Source organism: Elephantulus edwardii, unplaced genomic scaffold (genome assembly GCF_000299155.1).
Source record: "Elephantulus edwardii isolate Elephantulus edwardi_28Jun2011 unplaced genomic scaffold, EleEdw1.0 scaffold00096, whole genome shotgun sequence".
Taxonomy (NCBI): domain Eukaryota; kingdom Metazoa; phylum Chordata; class Mammalia; order Macroscelidea; family Macroscelididae; genus Elephantulus; species Elephantulus edwardii.
Window position 1 is genome coordinate 6,378,499 of NW_006399846.1, and position 20,678 is coordinate 6,399,176.

Sequence of the window (20,678 nt, forward strand, 5' to 3'; positions counted from 1 at the left end):
CTCCGTTATGCAGATGACACAACCCTGCTTGCTGAAACTGAGGAGGACCTCATGCACTTGCTGCGAAGGGTCAAGGACTGCAGCCTTCAGTATAGACTAAGGCTCAATGTCAAGAAGACAAAGATTCTCGCCACTGGACCGATCAGCAGCGTCAGGATGGATGACGAAGAGATTGAGATTGTTCACAGCTTCAGTTTGCTCGGCTCCACAGTCAACTGACCAAAGGAGTTGAGTATTAAGTTGAGAAGAGAGAAGGAGCAGAAATCAGCAGGAATATGAAAGGTGGCAATGCTTTTCATAGGTCCAGATATCCAGAAAAATCAATCCAGGCTCCACTCATCAGCCATACTGGTCTATATGAAGGAGACTTATAGAGGACTCTCTCCCATATCAGGCATTCACAATTCTTTCTGTGGACAGCATCTTTCCTCTGGCCTCATCATAAAGTAATTGTCTTTAGGTTGGCCCCAACCCAGGATGACACATTTGTATCAGAACAGAGCTGGTTTTCTATTGGGTTTCGAGTGGCCCACTTCTTGTTGTTGTTGCTGTTATGTGCTGTCGAATCACCTGTGACTCATAGCAGCCGTATGAACAACAGCCCTAAACTCTGCTCTGTCCTGTGCCAGTCTCACTATATCCAACACACCCACCTCGACTATCCCAGTCACTGAATCAGTCCACCTCATGGCAGGTCTTCCACTCTGCGCGGTATCCCTCCACCCTCCCAAGCATGACGTCCTTCTCCAAGGACCAGTTCCCCCTTGCAACATGTCCAAAGTATGTCAGACAAAGCTTCAGAATCCTTGCCTCCAAAGACCAGCCCAGTTTAACCCTCTCCAGGATGAACCTGTTAGTTTTCTTAGCAGTCCATGATATATTCAATACTCTTCTCCAGCACCACAGCTCAAAGGTATTAATTCTCCTTCTATTCTCCCTAGTCATTGTCCAGCTCTCTCATGCATAGCAAGTGATTGCAAAGACAAGTACACCTTAGTCTCCAGAGTGACACTATTGCTCTTCAGTACTCTGGAGAGGTCCCTAACAGCGGACTTTCCCATCACAATATGTCTTTTCATTTTCTGATTGCTGTGCCAAGAGTGTTGACTGTGGAGCCAAGCAAACTAAAGCTGTGAATAATCTCAATCTCTTCACCATCCATCCTGATGCTGCCAACTGGTCCAGTGGTGAGAATCTTTGTCTTCTTGATATTGAGCCTCAATCCATATTGAAGGCAGCAGTCGTTGACCTTCTGCAGCAAACACTTTATGTCTTCTTCAGTTTCAGCAAGCAGAGTTGTGTCATCTGCATAACATAGATTGTTGATAGATCTCCCACCAATCCTGATGCCACATTTCTCCTCATAGAGCCCAGCCTCCTGGATAATCTGTTCTGCATACAGGTTGAAAATGTTTGGAGATAGGACATATCCCTGACTTAACAGACAAAAAAAAATCACCTGATCTTTCTTCCAAAAGACATCAGGGTAGACACAAACCTCCAAACGGTTAGTTACAGCCACACACTTAACCATTTGTACAACTCCACTCTTATCATGCTCTTCTCCTTTAATGTACTCTCCTCAGAAAAGGGTTTCCTAGTCAAAGAGGAGGGGGAAATGGCTAGTAACTGGCTCTTCAGGAGGAAAATGAAGCCCCAGTATGTAGCATCTACTAGTGTTTAGGGAGCTTTCGTGACCTAGTGGCAAGAAGCTGCACTACTATCGCAAAGAAGGGCAGTTCGAGTCCACCAGCTGCTACATGGGAGAAGGTTGGGCAATTAGCCCCCACCCCCTGCCCCCTGTGTAATTAACTGTCTCTGAAATCCTGCTGGAGAGTCAGCTCTGAATCAGTTCCATATCAATGGTAACCAATCACCACCACCGCAGTTATCAATACCTTCACTGTGGCCTATTTTAAGCTAACAACATGGGATGCGCAGACATGTACAGACTCATCTGTCCCAAGGGAGGCAAGCCAGATTCTGTGACCATCTCGTTGAAAGTCCTGGGCTTAGCTGCTGTAATGTCAATTAGGACTCAAGCACTGCTTCCTGAGGCCGAGGCGAGCTGCCCCATAGGGCTTTCTGACTATAATCCTTAGGGAATCAAATCACCAGTATTTCTCTCACCAAGCTGCTGGGTGGGTTCAAAATGCCACCCTTTCCGTTCACAGCTTAGTACTGAACTTTTTGTGCCACCACAGTTCTGTTGAAACAGATGCTCTAGTTTCCTCAATTACTCCGTGATTTTTGCTCAGAACTTACACAATTTGTGTTTACATTAGGATTTTGTTTGTTCGTTTGCTTTTCCATTTGTCTTCTGGGTGAGGTGGTAAGCCTCATAAGAGGAACAAAAACTTGCCTCTCCAATTCACCACTGCCCCCAGCACCTGGCACAGTCTAGTATGTGGTACAGTAAAACATGAAGGAGTGAACAAACGGAAGTCATTTCTAAGATTATTAATGGGCTGCTTCACGAGCAGTTAGACAAAGAAGTAGCAACTGACAGGAGCCACCAGTACAGGTTCATTTAAAACAATTATATCTGACTAATCGTCTTTCTTCTTTCAACAGGGTTATTAGTCAAGTTATTAAATGAAATACTAATAACAATGGCTAACATTTATTGAGTGCTTACTGCCCACCAGGCACTATTGTGTTTTACATGCTGGTGTATTAGTAAATCCTTAAGAACTGAAACTCCAGTGGGATAAAAATGCTGATTTGTAGTATTTGCTGATTTTAGTGGACTAAATACTCCCATCACAGTCAATTTCTAGTTACCCAGGGGCCTTCCACCATTCCACAAATTTACTCAAGATTTTGTAATTGACTCTCAGGAGATGCAGCACTCAGAAACAATCACCCTCTCTCTGTCTCTCATTGCAGTGAACTTAGGACTGACTCATAGCTGACCTCCCTCCATTGGGTTCCTGAGGTTGTAAATTGACCGAGATGTGACTGTCCATCTTTCTCTTGAGGAGTCACTGGTGGGTGAGAACCTCCAGAGACCCATAGCATTTGGGTTAGCAGCGCAACTCCCTATGGAAGGTTACCAGAGCTTTGTTATGAGTCTCAGGAGACTCAAAGGCACATAACAACAGCAACAACATCAATATTATTCTATAGGTTGACAGTGCAACTCCTTATCACTAGACCACTAAAACTCCCCAATATATTGTATTTCATACAACGACTCCATGGCATGCTTCCCACAGTTATTCCCATTTCAAAGATGAGAAAATTAAAACAACTAGGAGATACCATCTCACTCCAGTAACAATAGTAAAGTTCAACAGAGCAGCAAACAACAAATGCTGGCAAGGTTCCTACAACCAGGAGAAGATAACATAGATGAATGGGATCTTCTAAGACTCAAATCCCTATGCACATCCAAAAACTTCTCCAGTAGGGTAAAGAGGGAAGCCACTGACTGGGAAAAAGTATTCGGTAATAACATATCAGATAAGGGACTTATATCCAGAATTTATTAAATACTTGAGCACCACAACAAGATAAAGGTAAATAATCCAATAGAAAAATGGGCACAGGATATGAACAGGCACTTCACCGAAGACGACATTCAGATGGCTAACAAGCACATGAAGAAATGCTCAAAATCCCTAGCCCTAAGAGAGATGCAAATTAAAACAACTATGAGATATCATCTCACCCCAGCCAAAATAGCAAAATTTAACAGAACAGCAAGCAACAAATGCTGGCGAGGTTGTAGAGAAACTGGAACCCTGATTCACTGTTGGTGGGAGTGTAAAATGGTACAACCCCTGTGGAAAGCAGTATGGCGCTTTCTCAAAAAGTTGCAAATAGAGATACCATTTGACCCAGCAATTCCACTACTGGGAATATACCCTGAAGAGACCATAGCTGACATCCAAGCAGATATATGCACACCCATGTTTATTGCAGCTTTGTTCACAATAGCAAGGAGTTGGAAACAACCTAAGTGCCCATCAACAAATGAATGGCTACAGAAGCTGTGGTATATTCGCACAATGGAATACTATGCTGCATTAAAAAATAAGGAACTCATGCAATATTATTCAAAATGGTTGACTCTGGAGAACATTATGCTGAGTGAAATATCCCAGTCACAAAAGGACAAATATTACATGATGCCACTGTTGTAGAATGGGACTGTCCTTGGGGTTGGTGAGAGACTGAGTAAGATGGGTTCAATAATGTATACTGCACTGAAACAGAGGAGGGAGAAAACTGTTTAAAAGAGATATATGACTAGGTACTTCTGTCATCACAGGAGTCTAGAGCAAGGGCTACATGGTGGAGGGGACCTGGGGGAGGGTTTGTAAAACAATGAAAGAATCTTTTCTTTTACTTTTCCATAATTTTTGACTCATGTACTTATAACTTGTTAGTCAAATTTGTGTCTTCTAGGTTGCAACACCCCCATGATACATCTTCAAGGATATGAACATGTACGGCCAAGCACAATCAATAAGAGTGCATCTGAATTCCAAAATCAATCTCCATAATAGTCTATGTGTTTCCTACTGCCAAAGGGGCCCTTTAGAGTAGTGAGGGAAGATCTTCACCCTGAAACCCACAGCGTCCCTTTTCAGCAGGAAGTAGCTAAGAGAATACGCCATCCCCTTTTCCTTATGACTCAGGGTGAAGTCTCTCTCAGGGAGGAGTGATAGGGAATGGCAAAGGACACACCGACAAAGGAGATTAATCAGAACTGACTTTGACAAGCACTGTGGCAATCGGACAATTAAAACAGACATTCGGATGGCGGGGAAGAAGAACAAACTGGGGAGGAGGGTGGAGAGAATGGTGCGGCAATGAAGGAGTGAAAGCCCAGAATCCCTGTGAATGTTCATTGAAACTAATAAAATTTAATAATAATATAAAAAAATGCTGGCAAGGTTGTGGAGAAATTGGAACTCTTATTCATTGTTGGTGGGAGCGTAAAATGGTGCAATCACTGTGGAAGGTTGTATGGCGCTTTCTCAAAAAGTTGCAAATAGAAATACCATTTGACCCAGCAATTCCAATACTGGGAATATACCCCCAAAGAAACCAGAACTGCCACCCAAACTGATACATGCACACCCATTTTTATTGCTGTGTTGTTCACAATAGCAAAGAGATGGAAGCAACACAAGTGTCCATCAACAAATGAATGACTAGACAAACTGTGGTATATTCACACAATGGGGTGCTATGTAGCACTGAAAAACAAGGAACCCATAAAATATACAAAATGGGTGATCCTGGAGGACATTACACTGAGTGAAACATCTCAGGCACCAAAGGACAAATTCTGAATAATATCACTCTTATAAAACAGGACTGATATAAGGGGTTGAGGGAAACTAAGAAAAGAGGTGATAAATAATGAATACTGCATTTAAATAGAAGAGGGAAAACTATCTAAAAGAAATATATGATTAGGTATTATTTGTATGACAACAGTCTAGAATAAGGAGTGCATAAGAGGAAATTGTGCAACAATGTAAGACTCTTTTTAAAGAGAAAAGTGACGGGGGACGGGGTAGGGAGGAAAATATGAGTGAATGGAAATCCAAGTTTTCTTTAAACTTTCATTAAAAATAGCAATAATTTTTTTTTAAAAAAAGAGGGGAAAATATGAGAAAGCTAAGGCACAAAAAAAATAAAAGGTAAGTGATCTAAGGTCACAGGCTAACTCTGGCAGAACTAGGCGTAAACCAGGAAGTCTGGTTCCCAAGCCTGGACTTTCAATCACTATGCCTGCAAATTCACCATGTGAGCATTTCCACAAGGAATTTAAAAAGCCTCACTTCCATGGCACCCTAATGGAGAGGATGATGAATTATTGTGTGCATTTGTATGTCTGTTCAAAGGAACTGATTAATGAGTAGAATGAGGATCAACCTATAAAGGGGAAAACTGCTCCTGAATCTATTCTGACTCATAACAACTTCATGTGTCAGAAGAGAACTGTTCCACAGAGTTTTCTTGGCTGTATTCTTTACAGAAGGAAGTTTGCCAGGCCTTTCTTCCATGGAGCCACTGAGTGGGTTCAAACTGCCAGCCTTTAGGTTAGTAGTCAACTGCAAACCACATGCACGCCTTGTCAGAAGTATCTACCAAAAGCGTACAGCACACAAAGCAGGGAGGAATAGCCTCAGGAGAACAATGTTATACAAAAAAAAATTTTAGTAGTTTGTAATAGACCAAATCCAGCAACATGAAGTTTACTATGAATAGAATGGCTTCCATTGAAATTCAAAGCATCTCCTGACCATAGAGCTTGGCAGTAACATGTGTGTGGACAGAGGACTACAGCTGACTACTACCTGTGCGGTTATATGCATGTTTGTGTGCACAACTGCCAGTGGAAGCCAGAGCTGCATTGTTAAAAGTAGAGCATCAACTCCTCCAGTCAACCTGCTGTGCTCAATTCTGAACATGACTCTCTGAGAGTGGAGGGGACTCTGAAATGCCGCCAGAGGAGGCAGTGAGCACAGGGAAAAGGAAACTGGTGCTGTGACCGTGGAGATCTGGCAGAGGGCTACACTGTGAAGGAGTCTCCTCACCCTGCATGCTTCCAGGGTAAGAAGTAAAAAATTGGTCAAGTAACCATCTGTTGACAGGTAAAAAAAAAAAAATTGGTCAAGTTGCAGGGATGAAGCATTAGTGGTTCTGTGGTAGAATCTTTACCTATCCATGCAAGAGAACAGCTTTGATTCCCAGTCACCATCCATCTTGTGCCGCCACCCCCACACCTGTCACTGGAGATTTACAAGGCACAATGCAAAACTTTGGGGGGAGCTTTCAGATGAAGATGGATGAGGGAAAAAGGCCTGGCAATCTACTACCACACATCAAGCGCTAAAACCCCTATTGATCACAGTATTTCCATTCACAATCAGTCATGAGGGAGGCATGGGAGCAAACAGCATTTCTTCTGTTGTGCACGGGGTTGCCGTGATTCAGGGCCAACCCAATAGTAGCTCACAACATAACAAAATTACAGAAAGGCAGATTTCAGCTTGAGGGCAGGAAATGCTTTCTAATAGTCAGGGCCCCGGGATGTTGGTAGTGAACTCCCCATCAGGAGAATCATCCTAGGATTTAATGATTGCAAATGATGGAGGAACATTGAAAAGGCAAAGAAATAGCACACACACCATCTACACAAAAACTTGGAGTCTATGGCTAAGAATGATGTAACTGTAGCCTATGAAAACCAGAAGGGCCAATCAGGAAAGAAAGGTGGGTGGTTTTTGTCTGTTGGGTTTGGTTTGGATTTTAAATCTAAAGGGTCTACTTGTTGTGAATCTGTTACATGTGAGGTCCTATATTAGGCACTTTGTGAACATCATCTCTAATTCTCCAGTCACTCTGAAAGGTGTGCAGTGACACTTGTCCTCTACAGAGGTGTGAGTGGAGCCTCCTAAAATGATGAGATGTGACAGTTCTCTCTGCCCTCACACTGTAGAGTCCACTCAGTCCACCCTCATGCTCTGCTCTGCTAAGTTCTCCTTCTACCACGACAGTTATGCTTTCGGTGGAAGAGAAACAAATGATACATTTGTTTTCCCCCCTCTATTTGTGCACTAAATGAGTCCTAATTTATTGTCCCTAGAACTAAAAAATATGCTCTAATCCCTGAGCTCCAGTGCCAGCTTTCACAAACGAACCCACCTTTAGAGGCATCTCGGCAGCCCATTAGCTTCCTCATAAGGAAGGAGAGGAAATGATACTTGTTACTGCTTGAGTCAAAGAGGAGTCGCTGAGGTACATGTGTGGGCCGTGCGTGTGTAAGGGGCCACGTGCAGGCTGCATGTCTCTCGCAGGTAACTCCACGTAGGTGTGTGTCTACATGTGAACAAATCTGCTCCAAGGAGCCGTATGGAGGTGGAGAGGGAGAGAGAGTGATTGATTCAGAGTGGCAGGTATTATATGTCCCGTGTTGTTATTTATGTCTCTACACATACGCCCCCCGAGTCCCACACAATTGGCTGCTGCAGCATTTCAAAAGCATTTCCATGGAAGCGTTTGTGCAGTCAAGCTGTCCTCTTTCTAGTACACATGCCAAGCAGAAGAGCTGGAGCCAGGAGCAAGGGCCTGGGCAGCTTCCTCGCAGGCTCCACCCACCTGTTGCTACCTACCTATAGGGAGGAAGAGATAGACAGCTTTGCCTTGAGATCTTCCTCCTGTGTGTATGTGGGGAGGAGGGAGCTGGGATCCCCTCCTCCGTGTGTGTGTGTGTGTGTGTGTGTGTGTGTGTGTGTGTGTGTGTGTGTGTTAGAGAGAGAGAGAGAGAAACCATGGTGGTGGCCAGTTTGGAGAAAATTGTTTGCCCCTATTGACTTTTGCCTCAAGAGTACAGAGTCAAGTCTGAGCAATCAAAATCAAGAGCATGGACTAATTCAATCTAAAACCATCGGGAGGGCCTTGGCAATATAGTTGTCTGTGAGAGTGGGTAGTAGGGTGTGAGGATGCGGAAGATGCTGAATGTCTCCGAGTGAGGCCTTGCAGCCAGAGAAGGGTGGAGAGAGTGTTCACATCAGAAGGAGCCCTGCCCAGCGCCTTAGAGTCCTGGGAAGGTGGAAGTGGGGGAGATGGAGACCAGTGAAGAGTACCTCCCTGTGGAGGGGAAGACTGATGTAGATGGTGCCATCAGAGGGCCTGGAGGAGCCTGCACAGGAGGGCATCCTGACTCAGTGGATCAGAGCCTGAACAGGGTGCCAAGGGAGGCCATGGGGTGGGGGGGCTGCTCAGCATGGGATGTTGGAGCATCTTAAGGTGATGGAAGCATTTGCCTGGGATAAGGGTGGTAGCAATAGGAAACCTGTTATATATATGAGGTTGGTTATCCAATAAGTAAATGTAGTAAGATTGATGGGAGCCTGGTTTATTACTGTCAGAGAAGCAATTACAATTATGGAAAGGGGGAAGCCTATTACTACTGTGAACTCAGAGTTGAGTGACAGAAATAAGTGTTTGGTAGAAGGTGAGTCTGTGCACGTGTGCACGTACACCCACACACACACCCCCTGGCTCTTTGCAATGTAATAGGCCACAGCAGCATCCTATAGGCTATAAGCACTCCTAGCACAGATCTTAACTTTCTGAATTCCACTCTCCAAACAAAAAACATCAGGGGTCCTTGGCTAAGTCCAGAAAGTGCTAGGTGAGCCTGGACTATCTATCTTGTAAGGGAAGAATCTAAGAGTCGAGGGTCCAATAGAAGTCAGCTTGAAGGGATTCCCAGGAACCAAATGGGGAATTATTTAAAATTAAAATAAAGCAATGTTCTAACAGATAAAACCTATGGAATAAATTAGGAAACCGTGAGTTATGGTGATATAAACACATGCATGATTACATAAACAAATGAACTTTGGTGAGGATGTTTACTCTGTTGCAAAGTACTTCCCCAAGAAAACCCTATTACAATGGAGAAATGAGTGATCTGACAGTGAAGCTGCCTGACAGACACTGTCTTAATCAAGCGATCAAAGCAAATGTAATAGGACAAAATCAGGATTACATGCCACCTAACAGGGTGCAGTGAACAGACAGCATCACAGATGTGACATTCTTTCCATAAATGTAGAATCTGGAACCCTCTGAAGAGAAGCACCAAGTGATCCCACACCAAATTTGCCACCGTCTACAAAACACTGCGCTATAACCTTCCAAAGGTCAAGGCCATGGAAGACAAGAAAGTCTCAGCTGAAAGTAACAGATATATGACAGCTCCATGTACAATGTATGTGTGGTTAAGAACCAGATGCTTTTACTATGAAGAGTCATTACTGCAGCAATTGCTGAAACGTCAACAAGAGCTACACATTAGATGATGATGCTGTATTAATGTAAAGCTCTGGTATTGACGATTGCATGATTGCATTGTGGCTTTGAAGGAATATGTCCTTGACCATTGCAAGTGCATGTTAAAATATCCAGGGATGATGTCAGCAGCTCACACTTATGATCCAAGAAAGAGGAAGAATTACGCCTGTATTTGCATCTTTTCTGTAAATTTTAGTGTTTTAAAAATAAATAAATAAAAAGGTAAGATCAAGGGGAGGGAAAGGGGAACAGAACACACAGCTCTGAGGAATGCAGCCCCACCCCACCCCGCACCTCCCAGGGTTTGAGAGGAAATGGGAGGGGCAGTGGGCAGTTCTCTTTCCTGGATCAACTGCAGAGCCAATCAGAACTCCTCCCAACAGGCAGGAATTCTGCTCCACAACAAAAGTCTGAGGCCTTAAGCCCAGGGCAGAGGGTGAGGCTGGCAGCCGCTATTCTAGGTCCCCAAAGCCTTGTTTAGGAGGAGGTGGCAGCAAGTTGTCAGATGCCACCTAGTCAACTCCAGCTCATAGCATCCCTGTGTTTAACAGAATGAAACCCTGCGTGATCCCGAGCCATCCTCGCCATCTCTGATGCACTTAGATCCATTGTTACAGTCACTGTGTCAATCCATCTCACAAGGGTATCCCTCTTTCTCACCCACTCTTCAGTTTCTCAACCATGATTTCCTTTTCCAAAGACTGAACCCCTCTTGATAACATACCCAAAATGTGCGGGACAAAATCTCACCATCTTTGCCTCCAAGAAGCACTCTGGCAACACTTCATTTCAGAGGTGATGGCCATGCCTCCTTCCTAGTCTGTCCTAGTCTGGAAGCTCCATTGAAGCTTGTCTACCATGGCTGACTCTGCTAGTATCTGAAACACTGATGGCATTGCTTCTAGCCTCACAGCAGCATGCAAGGCACCAAAAAAGGGTTTATATAAAACACCAGAGATCAGGCAGTCCTCAGAGGTCAGTAATTGCTGTGCAAAATGAAACCTCCATAAAGACAGAGGAATGTTCTTGCAGGTGTCTGTGGGCCCAGATGTGGGGCTCAGAGATGCTGAAAGGGCATTTTAGTGTATATCTGCTTGCATTTGTCCCCATTTCTTAACACGTTTTTACTTTTTTAAATTTTATTTTATTATTTTGTGTGTGTGTGCCATCAAATCAGATCTGACTGGTACATGAGGAAATTGCCCCTCTTTCTTCAGCGGAGCATCTGGTGGATTCAAACCGCACACCTTCATGATTTCAGTACAGCTTCTTGCCACTAGGCCACCAGGGCTCCCTGGGGTTTTGTTTTTGTTTTTTTTTTTTTTACTTTTAAGATGGGCATGGTGCTTCCATAGTAATGTACATTCAGGCTAGGAAAGAGGTTAATAACAAAAGCCAAGACGATAAATTCTGACCCAAATAGGGGATGAGGAGATGTAAAGGAAGCATGGGGATGGCCAATTGCCACCTTGGGGAGTAAGCATGCTCTGGTTTTCTTTTGCTACCCTCAGCATGCAGGTGAGAAGATCGCCTCTCTATCACACCTGCTCTGAGGATCATATAGAAGAAACCTGACTCTTTTCTGTGAGTCAAGAGCGTATACTTGGCTGCTCTGAGAATAAACCAGAGGTCAAGGGTATCTGAGTACCATTTCCCCTACCCAGGTTGAAAGGCTTCTGAACCTTGGCATTACTCATGCCCACCATCGCCATATTGCTTGCCCATTGATCTATCCTATCATCACCACTCTTCACTTTGTTTCTTCCTTCTTCATCCAAGCTAGCTTCCGTGACTCATTTTTGTAGTAAATTTCTTATGTCTCTGTCCCTGGGCCATGTCCTCCTAGCAAAACTCTAACTCAAGCATCCCTCCATTGCACACACACTCAAGTTCCCGAGCTTTGTAAGGAATCAGTCCTACAATGCTGCAAACTGGGCTCCAGATTATTGATTACACATCTCTAACAGGTGTTGGATACTTCCCAACAATTCCAGCACGTTTGTTCTCCTTCTCTTCAAAAGACCCTTCCCTCTTTCTTATCACCCTTTAAAATCGTTATGCCCTGTCCCTGCCTCTTCTCTGTCAATGACTTCTTCATTGAGAAAATAGCAGCATCAAATGAGGAGCTTCCCACCACCAGCCCACTTCCACCTGGAGGCATGTGCCCCACTTTCCCTCTGTTATTATGGCTGAACGGTCCCCACGCTATCCAAAAAAGGCCCACCCCTCCACCTTCTCAAGGTTTTGATCCTGAATTTATCTATCTGAATTTTTTTCTTCTATATCTGCAATTTTTCTCTGTTTCTCTACTGGACTAGTGAATCATACGTACACACATTCATCTCACCTATCTTTAGGAACAGAGCACTTTGCTGGTGGGTTGTCATTGTTGATTGTCTTCGAGTCAAGCACAAGTCACAGTGACCCTATAAACACAAGGGCTGAACCCCTCTACAACTATCAACATATATCAAAGTTCATAGAATTTTTAGAGGCATGTTATTTAGGAAGTGGATGCCACTCCTGCTTTTAAACCTGTACTAGTATGTTATTGTTGGGAAGTTGAATTGCTAACCCAAAGGCCTCAGGCAGTTCGGATCCACCAGTAGCTTTGAGAGAGAAAGATGGTAATCTAGTCCCATGTGATGTATACCTCAGAAAACCAAGGAAGGATCAGTTATGAGTCTGTTCAACTCGCCAACAATAACTTGAGTTTTCTTTAGGAACTACCACTTGCCTCTCAATTTGTTAGCCAGTGATGGCTTGTGGGTTGTGAGGAGGGGTAGGACCAGGTTGAGCTTTGTTCTGTTGCACATGGCAGCACTCTTGAGTCAGGACCCGCACAGTAGCCCTAAGAACGATATCCCTTCCATTGACCCACATCCCTCCCCAGATGCACTTCCATTTCTCCTTTTCCTATCACAGCAAAAAGAGCTGTTTATGGTCTTCACTTCATAGTCACTCCTTTAACCCATTTTAATTGAACACCTGTGGTCACCTCTGCTGTGCGTGTGTTCTTGCTAAATGACCAATAAGCTCCACAGTAAGTGTTCACCCTCTGCTCTATCCCACTTGAGCTCTCAGTGTACCCTACTGTTGGCCAGTTCGGCCCTTGCTGTCCCAGGCCTCCACTCCCTGAACAATGTTCTTCAGGTCCACTGCATAGGTCTGCTCTGCTCCTTTGTTGTCTTCTCCTCTGCTTGACTTCCCCACCCCCCATGTTAAAATGCCTTAGGGCACTGCCTTTGGCCTATTTGTATCTTCTAGCTACTGGTTTCTGATTTCTAACACAAAGCCGGTGCCTCTCTTGCAATTCAAATCCACCAGTGGCTCCTCAGGAGAAAGATATGCAATATCCTCCCTTGTTATTCACATTCCCAGAAAACATGCTGGAAGGTCAGCTATGAGTGGGTTCTGACTTGATGGCAACGAGGGTTTTTGTTTGAGAAGTGTCTTCATTCTGTACTTTATATTATGATGACTCCAAACTGTATAAGTCTTGCCTTGACTTTCTAAAGAATCTAGATTGTTTTTTTCCAATTGTGGGAATGTTTCCAATTTTTATTTTTAAAAATATGGATCAAAATTGCAAAGGCAGATTTATAGTCACTTCTGAACAAGAGGGTCTTTTTGTAACGTCACAAGAACGCATACTCAGATAGAAATCTAGTCAAACTGGGGTTGCTCATCAGGTTGCATTCATTCCTGTATTTTCTCAATCAGTTCTTCCATGGATCTGCTTTTCTCTTTTCCAACTTGCTGAGATTTGGCTTTACATTCAAGAATTTTTTTCCTGATCTTTATCCAGTTTCAGCCTGGTTGGTGATAAGCACAATGCCCACACGCACAGTTGTACCATTACCCTTCTAGTGCTGCACTCTTTCCATGTAGATGGCATACTTCTTTCTGTACACCTGAACTCCCTTGCCCATTTACTGACCTTTTTAGTGTCCTCGCACTACCTGGACCTCGTCGTCCTTGCGGACGGACATGGAGCTCACACTGTATTTCTGCCGCAGCTCCTTGGACAGCAGGGAGGACACGATCTTCCTGTGCACGTGCGAGGGGGCACTGAAGTGGCGTTCTTGCTCTGGTCCCAGGTGATGAAAGGGTTGAACTTCATGGTGACAGCCGTCCAGCAGTGTCAGACTCTGAAATTTAGGTTCTTATGTCCAACTTTAATCAACATCTTCCCCTGGTTATCCAATGGTCATCTCAAGGGAGCTCTTCTATTTTTTTTAAGTCATAATTATGTTGTTTATTAGGGAAGTGAACAGTTTACAATTCAGGTGAGAAATGGAATGTCATTTTTGAGTCAGGACTGCTTCTTGGGCATGCTCACAAAGTCCTTTGACCTTCAGCTTCACAATATTAGATCCCTGACACAAAATTCTCTCAATCTTGCCACGTATGCCATCTCCCACCCCTGGTTCTCCAGCAAATCTAGGAAAAGGAGCTCTATCTCATGTGGCTCTCCCATTCTCTACCCCTGTTGCTGCTGCTGCTCTTGTCTAGGTCCCAGTCTGACCAGGATCTAGACAAGAATCTCTAGCTCTGCAACACAATGCTGCATTTTCTGCTCTCCTAGCTTTCCGGTACTGAGAATCTCAAATTCCTCCAGTGAACCTGCTTAATTTAAACTTGGTAAAATTGAACAAACAGCGGTTTGTCTACCTATCTTCTTCCTACCTGTTCCTGCCCAACCATGTGTGAAATGTTGAAAAGGCAATGGCCTAGGGAAGCCATTTTTAAACTATAAACCCACTACACCACAAGAGGTAATTTAATATACATAAACATTTTCAGTCTATTCATGCCATATTATTAGGGTTTCAACTGAGGAGGACCTGAAGTGCTTGCTGCAGAAGGTCAAGGTCTGTAGTCTTCAATATGGATCGAAGCTCAATATCAAAAAGACAAAAATTCTCACCACTGGGCCAATTGGCAGCACCGCACTAGATGGAGAAGAGATTGAGGTTGTTAACAATTACAGCTTGCTTGGCTCCAGTAGTCAGGAAATCAAAAAATGAATTGTACTGGGAAAGTCTGCTGTCAGCGACCTCTCCAAAGTGCCAAAAAGCAACAATGTCAGTCTAGAGACTATGGTGCACCTAATCCAGACTATGGTCTTTATAAGTACTTGTTATGTATCAGAGAGCTGGACAAAGACTAAAGGTGACAGAAGAAAAATTGGTGCCTTTGAGTTCTGGTGCTGGAGAAGAGTTTTAAACATACATACCATGGACCACCAAGAAAACAAATAGGTCTGTCTTGGAGAGGGTGAAACTAAGTTTCTCCTTGGAAGCTAGGATTTTTGAAGCTCCATCTCACATACTTTGGGCACGTAGTCAGGAAAGATCAGTCCTTGAAGAAGGACATCATGCTCAGAAGGGTGGAGGGACACTACAGGAGAAGAAGACCCCAAATGAGATGTATTGACACAGTAATTAGGACAATGGGAGTTGGTGTGTTCAGTGAGACTGGCTCAGGATAGGGTAGGCTTCAGAGGTGCTGTACATAGGGTCATTATGGGTCACAGGCAACTCAATAGCACATAAAAACAACAACAACAAGCTTGTTCCTATTTTTTTTTCTTTCTTCTTTCTGAAGTGTCTTATAGCTCTTGCTTTTACTCTTAGGTCCTGATTCACCTTGAGGTGGTTTTTGTGTGTGATGTGACGTATGGATCTTACTTCAGTTTTCTATAGATGGTTGTTCAATATTTGCCAGCACCATTTCTTTAAAGAAGCAACTGTTACTCTACTTAATTGATTTCATCTCCTTGTCAAAGATCAGTTCACAATTCTACCATTAGTAATCTACAGATTCAATGAATTCCAAATACAGACACCAATGTCATTCTTCAGTGAGATGGAAAAGACAATTTCTAGTTTTATATGGAAAGGAAAGCACTACTGAAAAAGAAAAACAAAGGAGACATCAAACTCCTGACCTCAAAATCTACTACACAGCATTCGTTATCAAGTGAGCATACGTAGTATCAGTACAGTGACAGACACAGAGATCAAGGGAATAGAATTGAAAACCCAGAAATCAACCCATTTACCTAACGGAACTCTTGCTCTCTCCAACCACCCCCAACAGCTTTCAACCTGTCAGCCTTCCACCGCCCAGCCAAATGTTCAAACAAGCAGAAGTTACCCCTAGATCCTCTCCTTTTTTTTTTCTCCAGTATCAACTCTATAAGAAGCTTACTTCTCTCCACCTCTACTGCCCCACCTCCGTCAACACCAGGCATGTCTCTCCTGAAGCATTACAGTCTTCTCCTAATGGCTTTCACCTTTATCCTTGCCTCCTACAACCCATTTCAACTCACTCTCTCCATAGACCAGCCCCAGGGAGTTCTACTGAAAAGGAGAAATCTAATTATGTGCCTCCTTTGCTTAAAATCCTCCAAAGGGCCATTATCATCCTTAGAATAAAATCAGAATTTATTTTGCTGGCTTACAAAGCTCAACATGGACTGGTCTTTGCCTCCCTCCTCCTGTATACATTGTCACCACACTTTCCCCTTTGCTTTCAAGGCTCACGCCAACCTGGTCTTCTCTTTGTTCCTTGAGCTTGTTGGGCTTAATCCTACTTGGAGGATGTCACACTGGCTCTTCTCTCTGTCTGAGATTCTCTTTCCCTGACACTTGTCAGCCTGACTCCTACATGCCAGTCTGATATCAGCTTAAATGCGATGTGACCCCTTCAGAACTCACCCATCTGAAAGCAGCCACCTATAGTCAATGATCTTCAGTGCACTTATCACCATCTGACATTTTCCTTCAAATGATTATATGTTTGTTTGCTATCTGCAGCCTCTGGCTGGAATGTAGAAACTATCAGGGCAGGGGCTTTACCACCTTGTGTAAGGCTTTATCCCCTGAACGAAGCTCATGATAACACTCATAGACATTTGTTGAATGAAAAACTGAGTGAATGTTCTTGCTCTTACAAAGAGTCTGCGGCAAGTAGGTCAACCAGCAAGCAGGACAGGTGGCAGTGTAGAGGTCACACATGAATGGGCTTGTTAGGGTGCTTGAAGGACAAGGGTACCACCTGCACTTGGTTTCTTAGGTTATTCATAGAGGCCTCTGGACAGCAGGCACTTTATAGGGAAGCACAAAAGTTCTCTCAGGAACCAACAGAGAACACACATAGGCTTTGTCTAGGTATCTGAGGTCACAGCACACAGAGGGAGATTTTGCTGGTGCATCAAAGACTACACATAGCACCTCAGTCCCAGGGGCCCTCGTGAGGCTCTATCCAGGTCTACCAATTTGTTCCATGACTTTTTTACTCATCTGATCTCTATGGGGAATGTTCTTACCTATGATCCTAACTGGGATAATTGGCAGTACCATGATGGATGGAGAAGAGATTGAGGTTGTTAGCAATTACAGCTTGCTCAGCTCCACAAGCAACACTCTTGGCACCAGCAGTCAGGAAATCAAAAGATGAATGGCATTAGGAAAATCTGCTGTCAGGATCCTCTCCAGAATGCTGAAGAGCAACAATGTCAGTCTAGAGACTAAGGTGCACCTGATCCAGGCCATGGTCTTCTCAATTACTTGCTATGCATTAAACAGCTGGACAATGACTAAGGATGACAGAAAAAAATCAATGCATTTAAGTTGTGGTGCTGGGAAGAGTATTGCACATACTATGGAATGTCGAGAGAACAAACATGTCTGACCTGGAGAGGGTGAAACCAAGTTGCTCCTTGAAGGAAAAGATTTTGAAGCTCCATCTCACACACTTTGGGCATGCTGCCAGAAGGGACCAGTCCTTGGAGAAAGACATCATGCTTGGAAGTGTGGAGGGATAGTACAGGATGAGGATGACCTTGGATGTGATGAAGTGGCACAGTGACTCAGGTAATGAGGATAGGTGTGTCAGAGACAGTGAGCTTAGCTCAGAACAGGTCAGGGATCAGAGCTATTGTGCACACAGTTGGTATGAATCACAGTCGATGCAACACACATATCAACAGCAACAACATCCTAAATCCTTCCCACGCTTTAAAAAAATCTGTCTATGGGCTCCTTTTTTGGAACTAGCTCGTCATAGATTCACTGAAAGCTCAGGTGGCCTAGTTGGTTAGAGTTGTGGTATCAACTCAAAGGCAGGTGGCTGTTCTGTGGAGAAGAAGGATAATCCCTCCTGTAGCAATTTACAGCTTCTGAAAACCCACAGGAGGGTAATTCATGAGTTGGTTCTGCCTTAATGGCAAGCTGGTATTTTTAGAGACCCACTGTTTCTGGGCCACTCACTCCTCTGCAGCCTTGTCCTCTTTTCCTATATAGTCCCCTGCACTCTGGCTTCTTGTTTACCTGTTATTCTCCTTGCCTGCCCTGTGACTTGCTCATTACCATAGTCCCAGCGCCTAGCACCACGTACTCAGTGCGCTTAGCCCTGCCCTCTCCTTTAGTGGTCACTCTAAAGGCAAGGACTATTTCATGGCCTTCCTTTGACTTTCAGTCCTAAACACAGGGCCGAGACACTAAATCCATTCCTCTTGTCTGATATACAAGACAATCTTTGATTCAGGTCTGAGCATGTTCAAAATGTGATATATATATTTTAAATTACTATATCTGGGAGGGGTGAGAATGTCAGTCCACAGGAAAGAAGGGAGGAGTTGAAGAAAGGGAGCACACTTCTCTTTATCATGAGTCTCCAGTTGGAAGAAGGTCGCACTCCCAAGAGGAGTCCAGTTGCCAAGGCAGTCCCATCAGCAACAGAGTCTGTCGGTAGTGGAGGGCCACATCCCTCCACAGGCAGAGCTTATGGTCTGCTATGATGTCACTGGGTGGGGGATGGGGAGAGGTAGGGCTGGAGGCTGTGGAGAGGGACAGAGGAAGAGGACCTGCTGCCATTTTGCAGAACGCAATAGTGTCTAAAGCTGGGATAAAGCAGAGGCTATAGCCAGCAAGAAAGATAGGATTGGACAGATCCAGCCCTGACTGGCATGGTGGAATGTGGAACCTCAGAAACCTTCCCATGTTTGGGCATTCCACCTCCCCAAGTCCAAGTGATCTATACTTTTCTCTCATTAGTCAGTCTGTGCAACCCAACTAAGAATGTGTAAAACATTCTTTCACCCCCTACAGCCATGGGAAAATACTTAGAGGATTATCTTACTGTTGTCCAAGTGGTTGGCCTTAATGATCTTCTCTGAGTAGTCAGAAATACTGGAGCATTCAATCTAGAAAGGGCACAGAATAAAGGAGCAAGGCATCAAAACACATCACAGCACATCCAATGTCAAAGCCACTCAAGGGCTGTTATTAACCTATGATGAAGCTGAGAAAGAAACAAAAATCTAAAGTGTTGCCCATGGCCAAACAGCTCATTTGTGGCAGACCAAACATTAAAACCCAACCATCTTGACCTTTATACTGCATCAGGTGACCTTTGCTGAAACTGCTGCTACCCCATGACAGGGACTGGCCTTTGAGTTGAGGGATTCGGAAGGAGCTGTATGTTGTAGGTGATGGATTTCCTGGAAAATGCCTAGTCAGGGCCATAGGACCATTCTCTAGACTCTTCTCCACTTAAGCACACTCAAGTTAACACTCATCTTTCACCTTTAAAAAGGTGTTAGCCTTTTAATCTAAGAGACGGCTTAAATTTCCAAAAGCTTCTAAGCTAAGGACTGTTTTAGAGAGACTTTGACACAGTCTGAGAGAAAGAACTTCCAGGGCTGCTTCGGAGTTGGAGGCCCAGGGCCTGCCCAGGAGGGCCACTGGGTGCTGGTGACAGAGGGTCAACTTCCAGGAGTTGTCCTCTTTGCATGGCTGCCCTCCCCTCAGTCCTGTGCTGAGGTCATGGACTCCACTCACCACCACACTCAGGGCTCCAGCTTCGACCATGCATCCACAGAATCTCCAGGAGGAACTTATTATTATGTTTATGTACACTGAGTCAACTACAGCTCATACCGATCCTATGAACAAGTGCTGTGAACCTTGCCTGATCCTGAGCCAGCGTCACCATCTCTAACTCACCTGACCCCATTGCCACAGTCATTGTGTCAATCCATCTCATCCAGGATCTTCCTCTCTTGTTCTAACCTTCTACCTTTTCAAACATAACGTTTTTCTTCAAGAACCGGTCCCTCCTGACAACATGGAATTTCAAAATCCTTGCCTCCAAGGAGCAACCTGGTTTCGCTCTCTGCAGAAAAGACCTTTTTGTTCTCTTAGCAGTCCACAGTACATTTAATAGTCTTCTCAAGCACCACAACTCAAAAGCCCAGGAAGAATTAGGTCCTCCAAAAGTTGCAAAGGGGCTTGGAGAGAGTTGTTATTAGGCTCCATTAATCCCTTGGGGAAGTAAAGACATTTATGCTGAAAAGGAGGATCAATCACTTTGTTAAAACAGTGTCTCCATAAGCCACCCGTAGCCAAAGCTCTTAAGGACCTTTCCAAATTACTGAGACTTAGTGATGTCAGTTTGAGGACTAATGTGTGTCTCATTAAGGCTATGGTCTTTCCAATTACTAGCCATCCACCCAAGACCTGGACAATGAATAAAGATGACAAAAAAAGAATTGATGCCTTTGAGCTGTGGTGTTGAAGAAGAGCACTGAACGTTCCATGGATGGCCAAGAAAATGAATAGACATGTCTTGGACAGGGTGCAGCTGAAGTGCTCTTTGGAGGCAAGAATGATGAGGCTTTGTCTCACATACTTTGGACATATTGTTAGGAAGTGCTCTTCTGTGGAGAGGGCCATGATGTTGGGAAAGGTGGAGTGTCAGCAAGGGAGAGGTAGATCTCAGCCAGGTGGATAGACACGGTGACTGCTGCAATGGGCTCTTGTGTGTCAGGAAGTATGAGG

The 20,678-nt window shown here is 44.2% G+C and overlaps 1 protein-coding gene across 1 annotated transcript in view; it reads right to left on the reverse strand.

The window, feature by feature from the left end:
* Window positions 1-20,678, reverse strand: part of PRMT8 (protein arginine methyltransferase 8) — a 168,832-nt gene that overhangs the window by 43,617 nt on the left and 104,537 nt on the right. The window contains exon 4 of the mRNA XM_006891302.1: window positions 18,979-19,042. Coding sequence (XP_006891364.1) covers window positions 18,979-19,042 — 64 coding nt within the window. The remainder of the gene's footprint in view (window positions 1-18,978; window positions 19,043-20,678) is intronic.